At 47.9% G+C, this 17,469-nt stretch overlaps 1 protein-coding gene across 1 annotated transcript; it reads right to left on the bottom strand.

Moving 5' to 3' along the window:
- Window positions 1–7,648: 7,648 nt before the first annotated feature.
- Window positions 7,649–17,302, bottom strand: GPN2 (GPN-loop GTPase 2). Its single transcript, XM_052661973.1, has 5 exons — window positions 16,718–17,302; window positions 15,977–16,133; window positions 13,567–13,727; window positions 9,799–9,929; window positions 7,649–8,340 (listed from the first exon to the last, which is right to left on the bottom strand). The coding sequence occupies exons 1-5, from the start codon at window positions 17,126–17,128 to the stop codon at window positions 8,268–8,270; spliced, it is 933 nt and encodes a 310-aa protein (XP_052517933.1). The 5' UTR covers window positions 17,129–17,302; the 3' UTR covers window positions 7,649–8,267.
- Window positions 17,303–17,469: the final 167 nt, after the last annotated feature.

Below are 17,469 nucleotides of genomic sequence, written 5' to 3'. Positions count from 1 at the left end.
GGTTTCACTCGGACGAGTTGCCACCCGCCAGACCCGAGAGCTCTACATCCTGAGAGCAGCGGGACGGGGCGGGGTAGTGCGGTAAAAGCAGTCCCCGCCCTCTGAGTCATCCGCTCTACCGGCGGTGCCTGGGCCTGGCCTGGCTGGCAGTATGGGCTGGAAAAAGGCCACCAAGGTGTCTACATCGCACTCTAGAGCCCAAGCAGCCCTGACCTGGTGGCCAGGAGGCTTGGATGTGACCCTCACTGGCTTTGCAACCCTGTGCTATGTGCTTAGTCGCTCAGTGGTGCCCGACTTTTTGCGACCCCATGGACTGCAGCCTGCCAGGCTCCTCTCTGGCCATGCCCTCCTCCAGAGGATTTTCCCAAACCGGGGATGTAACCCAGGTCTCCCGCATTTGCAAGCGGATTCTTTACCGACTGAGCCATCAACTTTGGAAAAGTCATTAACCCCCACCCTGGGCCTCGGTTTCTACCTTCTGTATCATACGGGGCTTGAACTAATGGCTTTTTAGTTTGACTCCAAGCCTGCTCTGTCCAGGGTTCTTAACCATGCTTACCTTTTGTCCTTATTTGTGAAGTGAGGATTAAAAAATAGTACCTTCCTCTTAAAAGTTGCTGTGAAGTTTGAGAAAAATAAATGTATGTAAAGTAGCCCATAATACATATTTATACATGTTACCTATTATTAATCCTTCCAGCATCGGTAGTCCAGGATTTATCTAGCATTTCTGTGCCAAAAGCAGAATAATCAGGCCCAGTCCTGAGGAACAGCTTTACTGCCAAATCCAACCCGCCTGATCACTGGGTCACCCGAGAATACTGGCCTGACACAAGTGGGCAGTCCTTCACCTGATAATACTGGGGGAACTGCATCCAGCCTCATCAGGTGGAGTCCAAGTTTGGTCACACTCATGCACTAAAAGGCTCTTATCAGAATTTCTAATTCTTCAGGGGATGCTGGCAGGACCACTCAGATGCTCTCTGGGTCTTCTCTTTTCAGAAGGGTATTAGGTGTTAAGGTTTCAAACCGGTCAAAGACTCTGGGAAAGAGCAGGTGACTTCCCCTTAGCTTTGGAAGTGACCTGGTTTCTCTTACCAGACAGGTCTGGTGACTTTCTCTTAATGAGGTAGGTCCTGGGAAAGCAAATTCTTCTCTTTTCTCTCTGCATTTGACTTTTGCCTACTCCCTTTACGCCACCCATGGTTGCCCTCTATGGGGAAAGAAACGAGCTACTCTAAGGTAGCCTGTAGGTGTTGACAGATTTTAAAAGCAGATGCTATGGGTTTGGAATATCACCAGACAGGCTAGCTGTGAGCTGCCTTAGGCACCAGCTTCTGAACTGGGTCCCAGACCTTTCTATCTAAAGCTTTCTTAAGGTTACCCAGGGTGGGGCCTCAGTGAGCATTTCTGGTCCTCTTTTCCTGGCCTAAATTTGACATTAAAATTTTTTCAGTTCTATACACCCCAACACTGTATATCAACTGTACTCCAATAAAATTTTTAAAAAATTTATTTTTTTCAGTCCTGCTGCTCTTGGGTATGAAATTGCTCTTAGGGTGATAAAATCTTCTTGGATTTAAATAGTGATGATGGAGTAGGAAATGGCAACACATTCCACTGTTCTTGCCTGGGAAATTCTATGGACAGAGGAGTCTGGCAGGCTGCAGTCCATGGGGTGGCAAGGAGTCAGAAAAAACTGAGCGACTGAGCATGCAGCATGATGGTCACACAATTTTGTGAATATATGGGGGAAAAAAAAGACACTGAACTGTGAACTTTATAGTGAATTTTATGATCTGTGAATTATGCTCCATTAAAAAAAAATCAGCCCCAGAGGGCAAAGTCGGTAAGAATGCAAAGTTCCGATGGAAATTTCATGATGGCCACTCTTCTTTTCTCATCGTCCTCTCCACTTGATCACTTTCTTCTAAACTTTTCCAAATTTCAAAGCCATCTTCAGGTCAAAAAAAGACTAGCCACCACGCCTTTCCCTTTAACACATACCGAGCTTTGGATATGCTACCTGGCCTATCAACTCTTTTCACTTCTTAGGTATATTTATTCAGCGATGGTTTCATATCTATTTGGTTCTACCTCTAGCTTTGCAATTATGTCCTGGGTTTATTTTTTTAACTCCCCAGAGAGCTCCCTTAAAATGGTAACGTTGTCCCATTATTCCTTCCCACAGGGTCTCCAGCAAGGTTTCGTGTACCGGAAGGAGCTCAAAACTTAGTTTTAAAATCATCCTTCCAAATGCCTGGAAATTAACATAGGTTAGTACCAGGTCCTCTACTGTGGAAATGGAAATAGAACTAGTTTGGGGATAAAGCAAGGCTGTCGAGACAGAGATTGGGCTCACCAAGAATTAAGTAAACAGAGTCCTATCCTTTCTGTATTGCTGGATAATCCCCCAGGAAACAGAGACCCAGGGCTTACAAAGATCTTCCTCTGCCAAGAATTTTCCTTGTATGGGGAAAATTTGCAACCTAAGATTCCTCGAGAAGGTATCTACTCTTCTCTCTCTTACACGTAGTTACTTCAGAGAGCCAAGTTCAAACTGGCTCTGTCAATCCACAGGGGTAGGTGATGGGAAGCAAGGTGTAGGGGTTAAGGTACTTTATCAGGGCTAAATAGGCACCTAGGAAGGCCAAGGCACTGGGGTCAGGCAGGCTACTGTGGCTCCTTCCAAAAAGGCAGAAAGGCAAGAAACTCACACACAAACTTACATACTGCCCAAGTGTCCAGCGCCTTTTTGGAAGAACTTAATTTCAGATGCTTGCACCAAGATTGCTCTTCTGACCAAAAGTCCCTATTCTTGCTTCTTCCTAGAGAACAGAAAACAGTTGTTAAGAGCACACAGTGTGACTGCTATATGCCAGGCGGTTTCATACCTTAATCCTTACATATTATCTCCTTGGTTTTGCTTATGAAGAGACTGAAGCTCAGAGCAGCTAAATAACCTAATAATCCAGGTTACACATGACTTACGTGCTCGGGGAGTAGAACAGGTCCAACTCCAAGGCTCATGGTTTTTAAACCACAATGGCTATTTTCAAACTTTGCTCAGAGGTTTCCCTAGCAGCTGCCACAGGGCACGGGCTCAGTGGTCAGGAGTTCCCCAGTTTCCCCACACTTTGGCTAAAATAGCCACACATATGCCTTTTTTATATATTGGGAGTTTCATGAGTTAAAAATAAATTTGAAAAGAAACACCTTATGCTATGCTGTCCTGCTCCTATCTTGGACTTTCTAAGAATCAAGAGAGGCTTCTTTCTCTACTTAATCTAAAGCCACCCCAGGGCCCAACAGAAAGGAGTTGTTTTAAATGAGAAAAAAATGTGTAGTGGACCAATTTTCTGGCTTGTTCATCAAGTTAAGATTTCCTTAACCTGGTTACATCTTCTGTTCCTTTTCAATTCTTCACCCTGTCCTTAGGGTCTTCACACCCAGCCCTGCTGTGTGTAGGAGGAGAGGGGTTGAGGAAGGCAGGATTCTGCAGGGGTAAGTGCCCCTCCTCTCACAAACCCCCTAGCCCCACCTACCCACTGAGTCAGGAGCCAGGAATGTCTCTGGGGGCAGCAGACAGGTATATCGCCCTGGGGTTGTCAGAGGCTGATTCATCTCTCATCTCCACCCAATCTTTCCCTTACTGCTCTCTAAAAAATTTTAACTCCTTTTTTTGGCCGCAGCTTGCAAGATCTTAGTTTTCTTCTGCCAGGGATTGAACCTGGGTCTGCTGGCAGTGAAAGCTCTGAGTCCTAACCACTGGACTGCCCAGGAATTCCCAAGAAATATAGAGATTTTGTCTAGGGATAAAAGAAGAAACCCCAGACTCTGAAAACACAGAGTCTTCAATCTGTGGCTAGGTACAGTGTTTAAAAATACATCAGATTATGGTATTCAATAAATATTTGCTAAAAGAGAAGGCAAGAGGAAGATACATTTCCCCCTTTTCTTCCTCCAGAATAAAGTTAACCTGAAATTTCCTTGTCTGACTGTAAAGGGGACTGGTTTTTAGCTCAGAATCAATGATGTGACCACTGGTGTGACTTACGAGTTGTCCCAATACATCTCCTTTGCTGTTTCTGTGACCCCACAGAGCAACGTGGAGGCTCCAGGATTAATGTACAGGCAGAGGTGACAATCCAGAGTGAAGGGAGCGCTAGGGAACGTTTCTTGAAGCTGTATTTGGACAGTGAGCACACCACTTTAGATTTGCTTATTCGGGATGACTTTGAAGGGCCCTCTCACCTCCCTTCTCTGTAACTGCTTCAGGGTTTGGTATGGGGAGAAAAAAAATTCACCTTTGCTGTGTTCTAGTCCAGAGCATTTTACCAGTACTCGTATTTTGCACCTCAATTGGGCTCCAAACCTCCAACCTATCCCTTCACAGTCCCTCAGTCTTAGGTCACTTGGAACTCGGGCTTCTGGGACTGTGTGCAGCTGGCCGGACGTGAAGGACACAGTGGGTTGGAAGTGAAGTACATGGCTCCCTCCTACCCTCATCAAGCCTGATGCCATTGACGTCTGTGTCATCTGGGACTCAAAGGGGACTGGAAGAAGAGGTGAGCAGCCCAGACCTGGCTGAGTAAAAGGTTCAACAACCAGGGGCAAGAGAAGAAAAAGGAGAGGAGAGCTACTTATCTTGATAGGGAATTTCCCGCCAGGATTCTGAGGTGGGTATGCCTCCCCGCTTCTTCAAAAACAGGGTGGGCCTGAGTGGTGCTGGGCAGTCACTCCCATCTCTGTCAGAAGCCTTGAGAATCTCTCAGACCCTGATGGGAGCCTCATCTTCCCACAGACCCTAATGGGGTCAGGCTTCCTATTCTCAGCCACTTGTGGATGAGCGTTTTGCTACTTCAGCAACAGCAGAGGGCAGACTGGCTGTGCTTCAGCTCTGTGGGCTTCAGGGTGTCATCCTCACTCCTCAGCCTCTTTGTCAGGGCTGGAAGGCTTTCCAGTGAGCTGTGGTCTGATAGGTTCCAAATGCTATCTTCTGATTGTTGGAGGTTCCCAGTTCAGAGCCAGGAAATGCACAGCTTAGCCATAATGTCAGTGGTTAGCAGAGATGACCAAGAAGGTCCCTTGGAAGACATTCAGGGATGGTTTCCTCCCTTCAGAAGTCATGATTGCCAGGTGAGGTTGGGACTGAGAAGAGCACTTCCAGACAGGGCCTGTGAGATGTAAGGTGGCACTTTTCTGGGAGGCATTTTGGGAATATGAACCCAGAACCTAGAAAATGTTGGTAATTTTATTTCTAGGACTTATGTATCGTAATTTAAAAGTCAGAGACTCAGACAAAGATGTTAATCCCAACATTATTTATAATAGCGAAAAACTGGCAACAACTTAAAGGCTAACCATGGGAGTCTGGATAAGCAATGTTTTAACCATACTATAGAATATTATCATGACCTTAAAAAGTTTTTCTAGTTTTCAACAAGGACCTTCTGTACATACAGGGAGCTCTGCTCAATATCATGTGGCAGGCCTGGATAGGAGGGGAGTTTGGGGGGAAATGGATACATGTATGTGTATGGCTGAATCCCTTTGCTGTCCACCTGAAACTATCACAACATTGTTAATCAGTCATATTCTAATATAAAAGTTAAAAAAGATTTTAAGATTTTTCTAGTTCTAATTACACGAAAAAATATTAACTGAAAAAAGGTTATAAAGCAATACAATATATCCCACATATATAAATGCTATAGCTATCCCTCTGAATGTATAGAAAAATAGACTGAAAGAAAAAACACAAAATATATTTATACATTTGAATAGAAAATTTATTACTTTCATTTTCCAAGTATTTTCTTTTTCTATTAGGGGAAAAAAAAAATCTTAAGGACAGCTGTCACTTGCTGCCAAATTGAGGGTATTCTTTCTCTGGTGGTTTAGTCTCTTAAGTTGCACCTGACTTTTGTAACCCCATGGACTGTAGCCTGCCAGGCTCCTCTGTCCATGGGATTCTCCAGGCAAGAATACTGGAGCGGGTTGCCATTTCCTTCTCCAGGGAATATCTTCCCAACTCAGGAATCAAACCCAGGTCTCCTGTATTACAGGCAGATTCTTTACCAACTGAGCTACAAGAGAAGCCCTAAAAAGTCACTCAGCTGTGTCCGACTCTTTGCGACCCCATGGACTATACAGTCCATGAATTCTCTAGGCCAGAATACTGGAGTGGGTAGCCTCTCTCTTCTCCAGGGGAATCTTCCCAACCCAGGGATCGAACCCAGGTCTCCCGCGTTGCAGGATTTACCACAGGAAAGCCCAGTCTTTCTCTGACCCTGCCTCTATCACGCTGAGCAGACCTCACCTGGAACTCAGATGCCTCTGCTTTTCTGCACTGTGCTGTCCACCTCGTCCTAACAGGGGAACAGAAAATCATGTTGCTATCAGTGGGAAGTGGTCAGAGCTCCATCCACTGGAGAAGACACACCCTTGTTGTCACACCAAGGCCTGAAAATAAAGCTTGGAGTGTTTCCATCCTTCTCCACTCACTGATGCTGAGGGTGCTTGCATATGAGGCCATAAAATTCTACGACGCCTTTCTTCCATCTGGTGTGCTTTGGTGGTGTCTGGGGCCTCTAGTTCGGGGTAAGCATCAAAACCCCTGACCACAACTATTGGTACCAGCTTCAAACACACAGCACCCACCCTCACGCCTTAACTGATGAGGGATTTGTCCAAGAGCCTGGGCGTCATGATTCCCAGGCTCCAAGCCTCACAGGTGACTCACAGACAGCCCCAGGTAGTGCCTCCTGGCCTCAGTTTCCCTGGCTTGCCCTGTTGATACTCCCCACCTACTGTGTACAGTGTTAATAGGGGTGAGGTGCTTTGAACTCCTCAGATGAAAGAGGCGGGGGAAGCAGTACCCACTTATTATCCTGTACCCTGCCAGGCGTGGGAGTCGAGGTTGACTGCTTTCATACTGTTCCAGTCCGAAAAGCCTCCTATGGCCCCTTCCCCTCTGCCTTCTGCTCTGATGGCAAAACTAAGAAAGCAAAGCTCAGTCACCCCCATCTCAAGGCCACTTCAGAACAGTTCCCCCTGATTTACGACTCAGGGATACTCTACAGGTGTCTAAATTCTTTCTCCTGATTGGCTACAAATCCTGTGGGAGAAGGGGCCGTGACTTTTCACCACTAAGGATTCACCATTTAAGAAGTCAGCAGAGCAGGTGTGAGAGAGCCAGGCTGACCGAGGTTCAAACTCCTCTGTTTTCTGTTTCCTCATGTAAAGTGGGGCTTAGCACTATTCCCCATCTCATCTGTATCCCTAGGCGTTCCTGTGAGAGTCATATGAGGACTGTCTGTGTGGAAGCTCTTTGTGAAATGCGAAGCCCATCCCATGTGTTAACAGGCCCGAGTGTCTGCAAATAAGACTACTGGCACAACTGCCATCTGTCCCCTTCTGCCTCCAGGCTACAACTGAAAGAAAATGAAAATTAAAAAAGAAAGAAAAGAAAGCCTGGGGCGCCACCTATGGTTGAAAATAGGAATTGAACCCAACTAGCTGCAACACCCAACCAGAAGCAAGTACCAGTATTTCCAACCTGAGTCATTGTAATTTTTGTCACAGCCTTCATGATACCATATTATATACTAATATTTTTCTTTCAACAACTCATTTTGTATAAATAACTTCATTCAACTTTAATCATTACTATAAACGGAAAACTAACACTTGCCCCTCAAAAGAATAAAACTGAAATAAACAATAAAATAAAACAATGCAAGATCTGCTAGGAAGTGGTGCTTGTGAAAGCTCAGGCTTGAGTTCACTGTTAGCGCTGAAGATGAACAAAGGAGCACAACTGGAGGCTGAGTCACCCCTCCAGCATGATCCTGGGCTTGGGGGTGACCCTGTTCTGGAGTTCCTCTTCTGAGGAAAGGCAGCCTTCCCACGTTCCCACCTCCCTTGGCCAGGGTGGCGGAAGGAAAGTTTGGAAGCCACAAGAAGTAGAAAATCAGCTCTTGTATTGCAGCACATTCCATCACAGCCCGAGTGCGTCAGTGCTGAATGCCCGGCGGCAGCACCCAGAGCTCACAAGGGTGTGACTGGTGCTCTGCTTGGCGGCACGTGTGGCTTCAGGCCAGAAGTCCTCCGCAGGCCTGAGTATCCCCGTGCCTGTCTTCCAGCTCTGGCCTGGAGGGCTGCTCTTGGATCTGCAGCTGCTGAGCCATCCAGCTGGTCACTGGGAGCCGCCACTCCCCCCAGCGCTGGGTCGTGTGTCTCGTCCTCTGGAGCCCAGCTTGCTGCTACAGCTGCATGGCCTCCTGCTCCACTGACTGCTCTGAGGGCACCAGGTACTTCTCCTGGAGGCCCAGGGTGCTGATGGGGGGGCTTGTCAAGGCTGACAGCACAGGCAAGGATGGGGAACTGGTCTGGGCAGGATCTGATCTCTGTGATGCCTGCCTCCCAACTGTGTCTGGCAGGTTTCTCCCATCCTGTTCCCTTCCTCATAATTATAGCTTCAGGCAAGGGGACCAACTGCTCTGAGAAGTCCCCTGAAGCATCTAGACCCACATGCTCCTCTTTGTGCCTTCTCCCCACACTGCTGAGCAGCAGAGAACTGGAGTGCGCCAACCTTCTGGCTCTGTGTTGTGGCACATGCTCTGGAGCCATGCCCCTCAAACATGGCACAGCCCTCAGCTCCCATCCCTGCTACCCACCTGAAAAACCTGCTCGCTCCTCTTCCTTTTCTTGCCCCAGTGAGCACAACCACCCCTGAAAAGTCAAAGCGTTAATCGCTTGTCGTGTCTGACTGTGACCCCATGGACCACAGACCATCAGGCTTCTGTGTCCATGGAATTCTCCAGGCAAGGATACTGCAGTGGGTAGCCATGCCCCTCCAGGAGTGGGAGGTTTTCCCCATCTAGGGATCAAACCTGCACTGCAGGCACATCCTTTGCCATGCAAGCCACCAGGGAAGCCCTACAACCACCCCTACACCTGGGAGCCTAACTTCTGCTCCACCTCCCTCCATCCTAGAGCCACCTGGTCACCAGCTCTGGTCGTCTAGCGCCTTCGTATTTTTCCCAGGCCACACCCTTTTCTCTATTCTCACTACTCTCTACTCCATTTTCTACTCACTACTTGTCTACTCTCACTCCGTTCTCACCTGGAGACTAAAAACGCTCCTGCTCCCAATCACATTCCTTAAATGCACTTTCTGTACTTAGAAAGTGAAGTTGCTCAGTCGTGTCCAACTCCTTGCGACCCCATGGACTGTAGCCTACCAGGCTCCTCTGTCCATGGGATTTTCCAGGCAAGAATACTGGAGTGGGTTGCCATTTCCTTCTCCAGGGGATCTTCCCAACCCAGGGATTGAACCCAGGTCTCCCTCATTGCAGGCAGATGCTTTAACCTCTGAGCCATCAGTGCTTTTCAAAAATGGACATCTGATCACATCACGCTCAGCTCATCGGTAGGATGCTGGTTCCCACTGGCCACCCACAGCCTGAAGTCCACACTCCTCCACTGCCCACCTCCCTTGACCACTGCATCTCCCCTTCTCCTTCACGTTCAAGACACCAGGCAAACTGAAGCCCTTGTGTCTCTTCCATGTGACCAGTGCCTTTCATGGCTGGGCCTCTGTATTTGTTGCTCCTTCTGATCAGTGTCCTACTTTATCCTCAGGTACAAACAACCCTGAAGCCTTCCGAGGGACCAGCCACCAGGAAGCCCACTGGTCAAAAGGAATCCAGTCATCTGTAAGGGCAGACGTGGCCACTCCTCAGCCCCGGCCTCCTGCTCTTGGCCATGGTGGAGGCTAGTGAGGAAGGATACGAGGAGAAGTGGAAGTCAGCTCCCATGGCGGCAGACATCATGGCCTCCAGGCTCCGCTGCTCCTGGACCCCAAAGCAGTAGCCGTTGGCTTTATCCACAGCCTGCAGCACCCGTTGGATACTCTCCTTGTCCTGAGCAGGGAGGAGAGAAACAGAGGTATGTGGAACTGGGGTTGTACCAAACCAACTGCATTCTCCAAATACGCTCCCTCCATCTTGCCTCGTGAAGCCTCTAGTCCATGCAGCTTCCTTGGCCTGGAATATATCTACAGTGTCGCCAGAGGCCCGACTACACCCCTTCTTTCCTGACTACCAACTCACCCAAATTAGAACAGATAAGCTCCTCCATGCACACTCACCATCCCCTGGGTTATCCCCACTGTAGCTATGAGCCTACCATCTTACTATTAACAAGTTAGTAACTCCCCCACTGGACTGTGCACCCCTTGAGGTCAGGAAGTTGTTTGCCCAGGTATCCCCAATGCCTGGCATAGCACTTAGCTCACAGCAGGCACCCAGTAAATATGCATGTAACTTATTTGTTCCTCCATATAAAAGTGGTAAGGATGGTCCCTACATCACATGATGGGAAAGAGATCAAAACACAGCCCTCGGCACACACACACACACACAATGTCTAACACAGAAAGCCTTCAACAAGTTGTAAATTGTACGATTAATATTGTAGGGTTCACCTCCTCATTGTAGAGGAGAAAAGTGTGGCATTCAACAGAAGAGACAAGTTCTTTTAAGTCCACCCACAGCAGAAAGGAATCTAACACGCACCTTTCCCTCCCAGGTTCCCTTTGCAGGGTACAAGGTGAGAGGCACAAGGGTTGGGTACTATTTTGCAAAGTCAACAGACAGTTGCCCATCTGGAAAAAGCCTGAAAGACTTGTCTCAGGCCTTGGTCAAGCCCCTTGCTGGGGACTTTCTGAACTCATCCATTTTCACACAGAGGAGGTAACATAAATGGAGAGAACCCAGCAAAACAGAACAGATAGGGCCAAAGTCTGGTCCACCCTCTTGACTGGAATCCTGCCTCCCACTGGTCTCAAAACCAATGAGACTGAATGATAGCTGAACCCAGGACAAAGACGACTGTTTGAGGCCTCAAAGCTTCCTATAGCCTTGGTCTGGAAGTGCAGCCCCAGGCACTTCAGAGCCAATAGCCAAGGGAGGAGTCGTTCTAGTGCCTAGTGCAAGCACACCTCGGAGATACTGTGGGTTGGGTTCTAGAGTATTCCAATAAAGCAAATCCCACGATCAAGTGAGTCACACGAATATTTCGGTTTCCCAGTGCATATCAAAGCCGTGTTTATGCTACACTGTAGTCTACTGAATGTACAGTTATGTCTAAAAAAAATACCTTAATCAAAAAGTGCTTTATTGCTAAAAAATGCTAACTACCATCTGAGCCTTCAGTGAGTCATAATCTTTTGGCCGGTTGAGGGTCTTGCCTCCATGTTGAAGGCTGCTGACTGATCAGGGTGGTGGTGGCTGAAGGCTGAGATGGTTGTGGCAGTTTCTTAAAATAAGACAACGGTGAAGTGTGCAGTATCAATGGACTCTTCTTTTTATGAACCATTTCCCTGGAGCATGCAGTGCTGTTTGACAGCATTTAATAGCATAAAAGGAGAACTTCTTTCAAACTTGGAGGCAGTCCTCTGAAACACTGCTGCTACTGTATCAACTGAGTTCATGTGATATTCTAAATCCTTTGTTGCCATTTCATCCTTCACAGTATCTTCACCAGTAGTTTCCATCTCGAGAAACCACTTGCTTTGCTCATCTCTGAGAAGGAGCTCATCCATTCGAGTTTTTTCATGAGATTGCAGCAATTCAGTCACAGCTTCAGGCTCTTCGAATTCTAGTTCTCTTGCCATTTCTACCAATCTGCAATTACTTCCTCCACAGAAGTTTTGAACCCCTCAGAGTCACCCACAAGGGCTGGAATCAACGTCTTCCAAACTCCTGTTTATGTTGATATTTTGACCTGTTCCCATGAATCACAGATGTTCTTAATGACATCTAGAATGGGGATCCTTTCCAGAAGATTTTCAATTTACTTTGCCCAGAACCATGAGCGTAATCACCATCTATGGCAGCTATACCCTTCAGAAATGTATTTCTTAAGTACTAAGACTTGAAAGTCAAAGTGACTCCTTGATCCACAGGCTGCAGAATGGATACTGTGTTGGCAGGCATGAAAACTTCTCCATCACAGCCCCTGGGTGAATAGGTGTCTTGTCAATGAGCAGCAATATTATGAAAAGTATCTTTTTTTCGTCTCAATAGCGGGCTTAAAATATTTAGTAAAACATATATACAGATGTGCTGTGTATCCAGGCTTTGTTGTTCCATTTATAAAGCATAGACAAAGTAGATTTAACAGAATTCTTAAGGGCCCTAGGATTTTCAGAATGGTAAATGAGCTCTGGCTTCAACTTAAAGTCATGAGACGCATTAGTCCCTAACAAGAGTGAGCCTGTCCCTTGAAGCCAGGCACTGACTCCTCTCTGGCTACAAAGTCCTAGATAACATCTTCCAGTATAAGGCTGTTTTGTCTACACTGAGAATCTGTTGAGTGACGTCACCTTCATTAATTATCTTAGCGAGATCTTCTGGATAATTTGCTGCAGCTTCTCCTTAGCACTTGCTGCTTTACTTACACTTTCATGTTACTGGGATGGCTTCCTTCCTTAAACCTCAGGAACCAACCTCTGCAAGTTTCAAACTTTTCTTCTGTAGCTTCCTCACCTCTCAGCCTTCAAAGAACTAGGAGGAGTTAGGTAGGGCCTTGCTCTGGATTGGGCTTTGGCTTAAGGAAATGCTATGGCTGGTTTGATCTATTCAGACCTCTAAAACTTTCTCCATATCAGCTTTCTGATATGCTTCTTCATATCAGCTTTCTGATATGCTGAAAGATTTCCGCTGTGCTTTCTTACCACTCCTGTGCTCACTGAAGCAGCACTTCTGATTTCCTTCATGAATTTTTCCTTTGCATTTACAACGTAGCAAACCGTTTGGCACCAGAGGCCTAGCTTTCGGCCTTTCTTAGCTTTTTGACATGGCTTCCTCACTGATTTTAAGTATTTCTAGCTTTTAAAGTGAGAGACATGAAGCTCTTCCTTTCACTTGAACACAGAAGCCAGTGTAGGGTTATTAACTGGCCTAATTTCCACATTGCTGTGTTTCAGGGAATAAGGCGGGCCAAGGAGAGGGAGCGAGATGAGTGAACAGCCAGTTAGCGAAGCTGTCAAAATACGTGTCAAAATCCACACGCCATCTGTGGATTAAGTTCACTGTCTTATATGGGTGTAGTTGATGGTGCCCCAAAGGACTGTAGAGAGTAACATTAAAGATCACTGATGACAGATCATCATAACAAATATAATAATAATAATGAAAAAACTTAAAATATTGTGAGAATCATCAAAGTGTGACATAGAGACATAAAGTGAGCAAATGCTGTTGGAACATACACTTGTTGAATGCAGGGTTGCCACCTGCAATTTGAATGCAAGGTTGCCACCTGCAATTCGTTAAAAAAAGAAAAAAGCAGTAGCTGTGAAGTACAGTAAAGCGAAGTGCAAAAAAACTGAGATGTCCTTAGGGACTTCTCTGTCTGTCCAGCAGTTAGCACTCTGAGCTTTCACTGTCCAAGGCCCAGGTTCAGTCCCTGGTTGGGGATTCCACAAGCTGCGCAGCATGTCCAAAAAAAAAAAGAGAGAGAGAAAGAAGAAAAAAGAAAAAAGTATGCTTGTACCTGGATATTGAGAGGGATGAAGGAGACTAGGCTGTAGTCTTCAATGAGCTGCACCAGTTTCTCGTTGAGCTGCCGGTAGTGGCGGAAGAAAGGATCCGAAGCAAGATGGTCCAGCAGGTAGGAGAGGTCCAGGACCTCTGTGTAGTAGTCCAGGTTGAAGGCTAAGAAGAGAAATTGGTTAGCACAGGGAACTCTATTCAATATCCTGTGATAAAGATAAACCACAATGGAAAAGAATACAAAAAAGAATATATATATATGTATAACTGAATCACTTTGTTAACAAAACATTGTAAGTCCATCGTATTTCAATTAAAAAAGAAGAAAGAGAAGAGAAACTGGTATTAGGAGCAGCTGGCATCAGGCCAAAGACCTGAGAACAGGGAATGTCTTTTTTTCTTTCTTCTTTACCTTCATTCACTCACTCGTTCATTCATTCATTCAACAAATATTTGTTGAGGCAGTGAAATGAACTTACTAAGAAGAAAACAACTGATTTCACTTGTTGGCACTGCCATTTACTAGCTCCGTGGGCAGTTACCCACCTCATGAGGCTACTGTGAGGATTAACTGCCGTAAACCTCAGTGCCTGGTTCAGAGAAGTGCCTGATCAACGGTAATAAGACTGAACATGTACCAATAACACTGCCTGGTCCCTGCCTCACAAGGCTCACAGCCAGGCAGTGCCCCCAGGACCAGGCACACACACTCTAAGTCATCTATCTAGCAAGCTGGCCTCTTGGGAAAATGACTTTCCCTTTCTGGGCCACTTCCTTCTTAGCATAAAATGAGAAGATCAGAATAGATGACTCAGAGGTCCCTGAACTCAGTTCTATGAATACAAACTTCCTCTTAAGAGAAGGAAAGTGGGCCTTCCCGTATTATCCATTTCTGCCTGGAAGACTCAGGCAGCTGGGAACTCAGCAGATCTGTCCTAAAGTCAGTTGAGGGAATCTGGCTGTCGGGACCAACTGACTCACACCCTGAGCTCTGCTTTCTGTATTCTTACCAGCCCTGATTAGAAACTGACACCCCTGTGCCTGTAAGGAAGAACATGTGGGCATTCCAACAAACTTCTTGGATTGCCTGACAGGTATGTTTCTCACTGAGAATGGAGAAACTGCAGCCAGGTACACTGGCACTTAGGTTTCCTCTCAGCTAACATGCTAGCTGAGTGACTGACCTTGGGCTATTCATGTAACTTCTCTGGGTCTCAACTGCCTGATCTGGTGTGTACCTCAACCTCTTGTGAGGAAGACTGGCAAGACTCAAAGCTAGAAATGCAGAGGACAAACGTGTGGCCATCTGGAATGAAGGCTGTGAAGTGGGGAGAGAGGCTTGGAAGGACATAAATCTGTACACAGATAAAATGGGGTGTCTGGGCTTGCCAAGAGATGGACCAAGACTCTGGGCTGAGGTGGCCCCTCCAAGGTGCTGACATCCTTCCGTGTCCCAACTGGCAGCCAGTCACCCTCCCTGGACAAGGCCCCAAAACTTCACTCTCCCCACAACCTCCTTTCAGCTGTTCTTCTCTCCATTCCTTTGTGGCTGAAAATGGTATTTAGAGACTGATGCTGCAGTCAGCAGAGCACTAATTTTGCAGGAGAAAAACGCTGGCTGTTAGAACCGTAGGCAACACCCCTGCCTCGTGCCAGCCTGCTTCTCCTTTTGTTGTTCCCACCTTTATCCGTCCACTGGTTCAGTCAGAAATGTGAGAGCCATTCTTAATTCTTCTATGTCCAATCCACCAGCAAATCCTATTTCCTGAGTTAAGTTTTGTATCTATCTCCTTCTCTTCATTCCCACTAACCACCGCCTGGGTTGCTGCAAAAACCTCCTATAGGATCTGTTTTCATTCTTGCCTCTTTCAATTCACAAAGCAGCCAAAAGGGCCTTTTCAGTTCATGGTTTCTCCTGCTTCCTATTCATCAATGGCTTTCCTTTTTAGCCCCTGGCCACCCCTCTGACCTTGCTTCGTCCTATCACTCTCTGAGCTACAACTGGGCTCCCCCACTCCCCACCCCTTTTCCCTTGAACACAAAAAGCTCTTTCCCTAAGGGCCTTTACCGTTACTGGATCCCCTGTTTAGGACACTTCTGCCTTGACTGGCTTTTTTTTTTTACTACTCAGCTCAAATGGCAGTTTACACCCTCCTTCTCATTCACTCATTATCCATCATTTTCTTCTAATTCCTTCATAATACATATCACCATCTGTAGCTCTCTTGTCCCCCAAACCCAGAATAGTATCTGGCACGGAGGGGCACAAAATAAATGGGCAGGGGTCAGATCTGCCTGTGGCTACTATCACCAGGCCATACGGGGTCCCTGGAAGCGGCTTCCTTCAGCAGAGATCTCTGCATCACTCCAGCCTAGCTGTTGCCCTGGGCTGCCAGAACGGGATCGCTTACCCAGCTTCCCATAGTGCTCGATGAGGTCCATCTTGGAGAGGAGGTTGACGTGGGGCAGCTCCACATGCAGCATGGTGGCCAGGGAAGTACACAGCACCGAAATGAACTTGGCAGGGTCTGTGCAATAGTGAGAATCCACCAGGTGAACAGCAGTCAGCTGGGAAGGGAGGAAGGGAAAGGCGTGAGAGTGGCCGGGGGAGGCAGGGAACATTAGGGGCTCTGTCCCTCCCATCAGATTGGGGACTTCTGAGGGCAAAGGGCAAGTCTTCCCATTAGTCTCTTCCTCCTTCTGTTTCATTCTAACAGCCACTGCTAACCCTTATTCCAGGAGAGGTGAAACACTTTTTCCTACAAGATGCCTTGCACTGAGCCTCCCAGTGGGCACTGCATCTGACTCCACTGTTTCACTTTCTTTTGCCTACCAAGTCACAACAACAATCATCACGCCACTTTTCACTTAACCCCTTCAAACTCCCAATAATCCCAAATTGGGTAGTGACACATCCATTTTACAGATGAGAGAACAGGTTCAGAAAGATTAAACTGACTTGCCCAGGACGACATTGTGGTCCAGTGGCAAAGTGGAGTCGGTGGCAAAGCCAGAATTCGAACTCACACCTGTTTTACTTCAAAGCGTCTGGGCCCCCTACCTCACTGAGGGACATGGAGGCGTGGCATCTGTCCTCCTCCCTGTCTCAGTTCTTCCATCTGCAAAATAGGCCCGCCAGACCCCAGACGCACCCTAAGGTCCCACTGCGTCATCTGGGAGAAGATGCTGCGCAAGGCTCCGTGGTGCGTGCAGAGTTCCACTTGGCCAGGGCAGTCGAAAAGGAAGTAGTGGCCACGCAGAGGGTCGAGCTTGGCACGCAGCCAGTCCAGGTTGGCCTCCAGGTACTCCATGCAGTAGAGCAGGCCGCCGTTGGGGCCCAGCTGCAGCGCGTCCATCACGTCGCCCAGCCCCACCAGCTCGCCCACGTCCACGGCGCACTCGTACGGCAGCCCCTCGTTGGCTGGGTCCAGGTTCACCACCGCCACGCGCCGGCCCAGCGCACGCAGGAACTCGCTCATGCCCAGGCAGTATGTGGTCTTCCCCGAGCCCGGCGGGCCGATCACCGCCTGCCCAAACGCTGTGGTCGGAGCGGCTCCCGCCATGGGCGGCCGGCACACGGCTCCGTGCGGAGCAGCTGAGCGCGGCAGGGGAGGGAGGCGGGAGCCACACTGGAGACGAGCTCTGAGGGCAACGACGGGATCCCTCAACGTGCGCTTCGCCCCGGGCTGGCCGCGATGCCCGGGGCTCGCCTGAGGAAGAGGACGGAACCCGCGCGCTGTGAGATCAGAAGGCCAGGTACCGACGGGACCTGCATCCGACTTCCGGATGGCGTCGGGAAAGCCCGGCCCGGAGAGGAAGTCCCGCCCTCACGATGACGACACAGCTTGGCGCCGCGAGCTGTGGCGCCCCAAGCGGTGACGCTAGGGCGTGGGGCCGACTTGGT

The sequence above is a fragment of the Budorcas taxicolor genome, chromosome 2 (assembly GCF_023091745.1).
Source record: "Budorcas taxicolor isolate Tak-1 chromosome 2, Takin1.1, whole genome shotgun sequence".
Taxonomy (NCBI): Eukaryota; Metazoa; Chordata; class Mammalia; order Artiodactyla; family Bovidae; genus Budorcas; species Budorcas taxicolor.
This window is presented reverse-complemented; position numbering and strand designations above follow the sequence as displayed.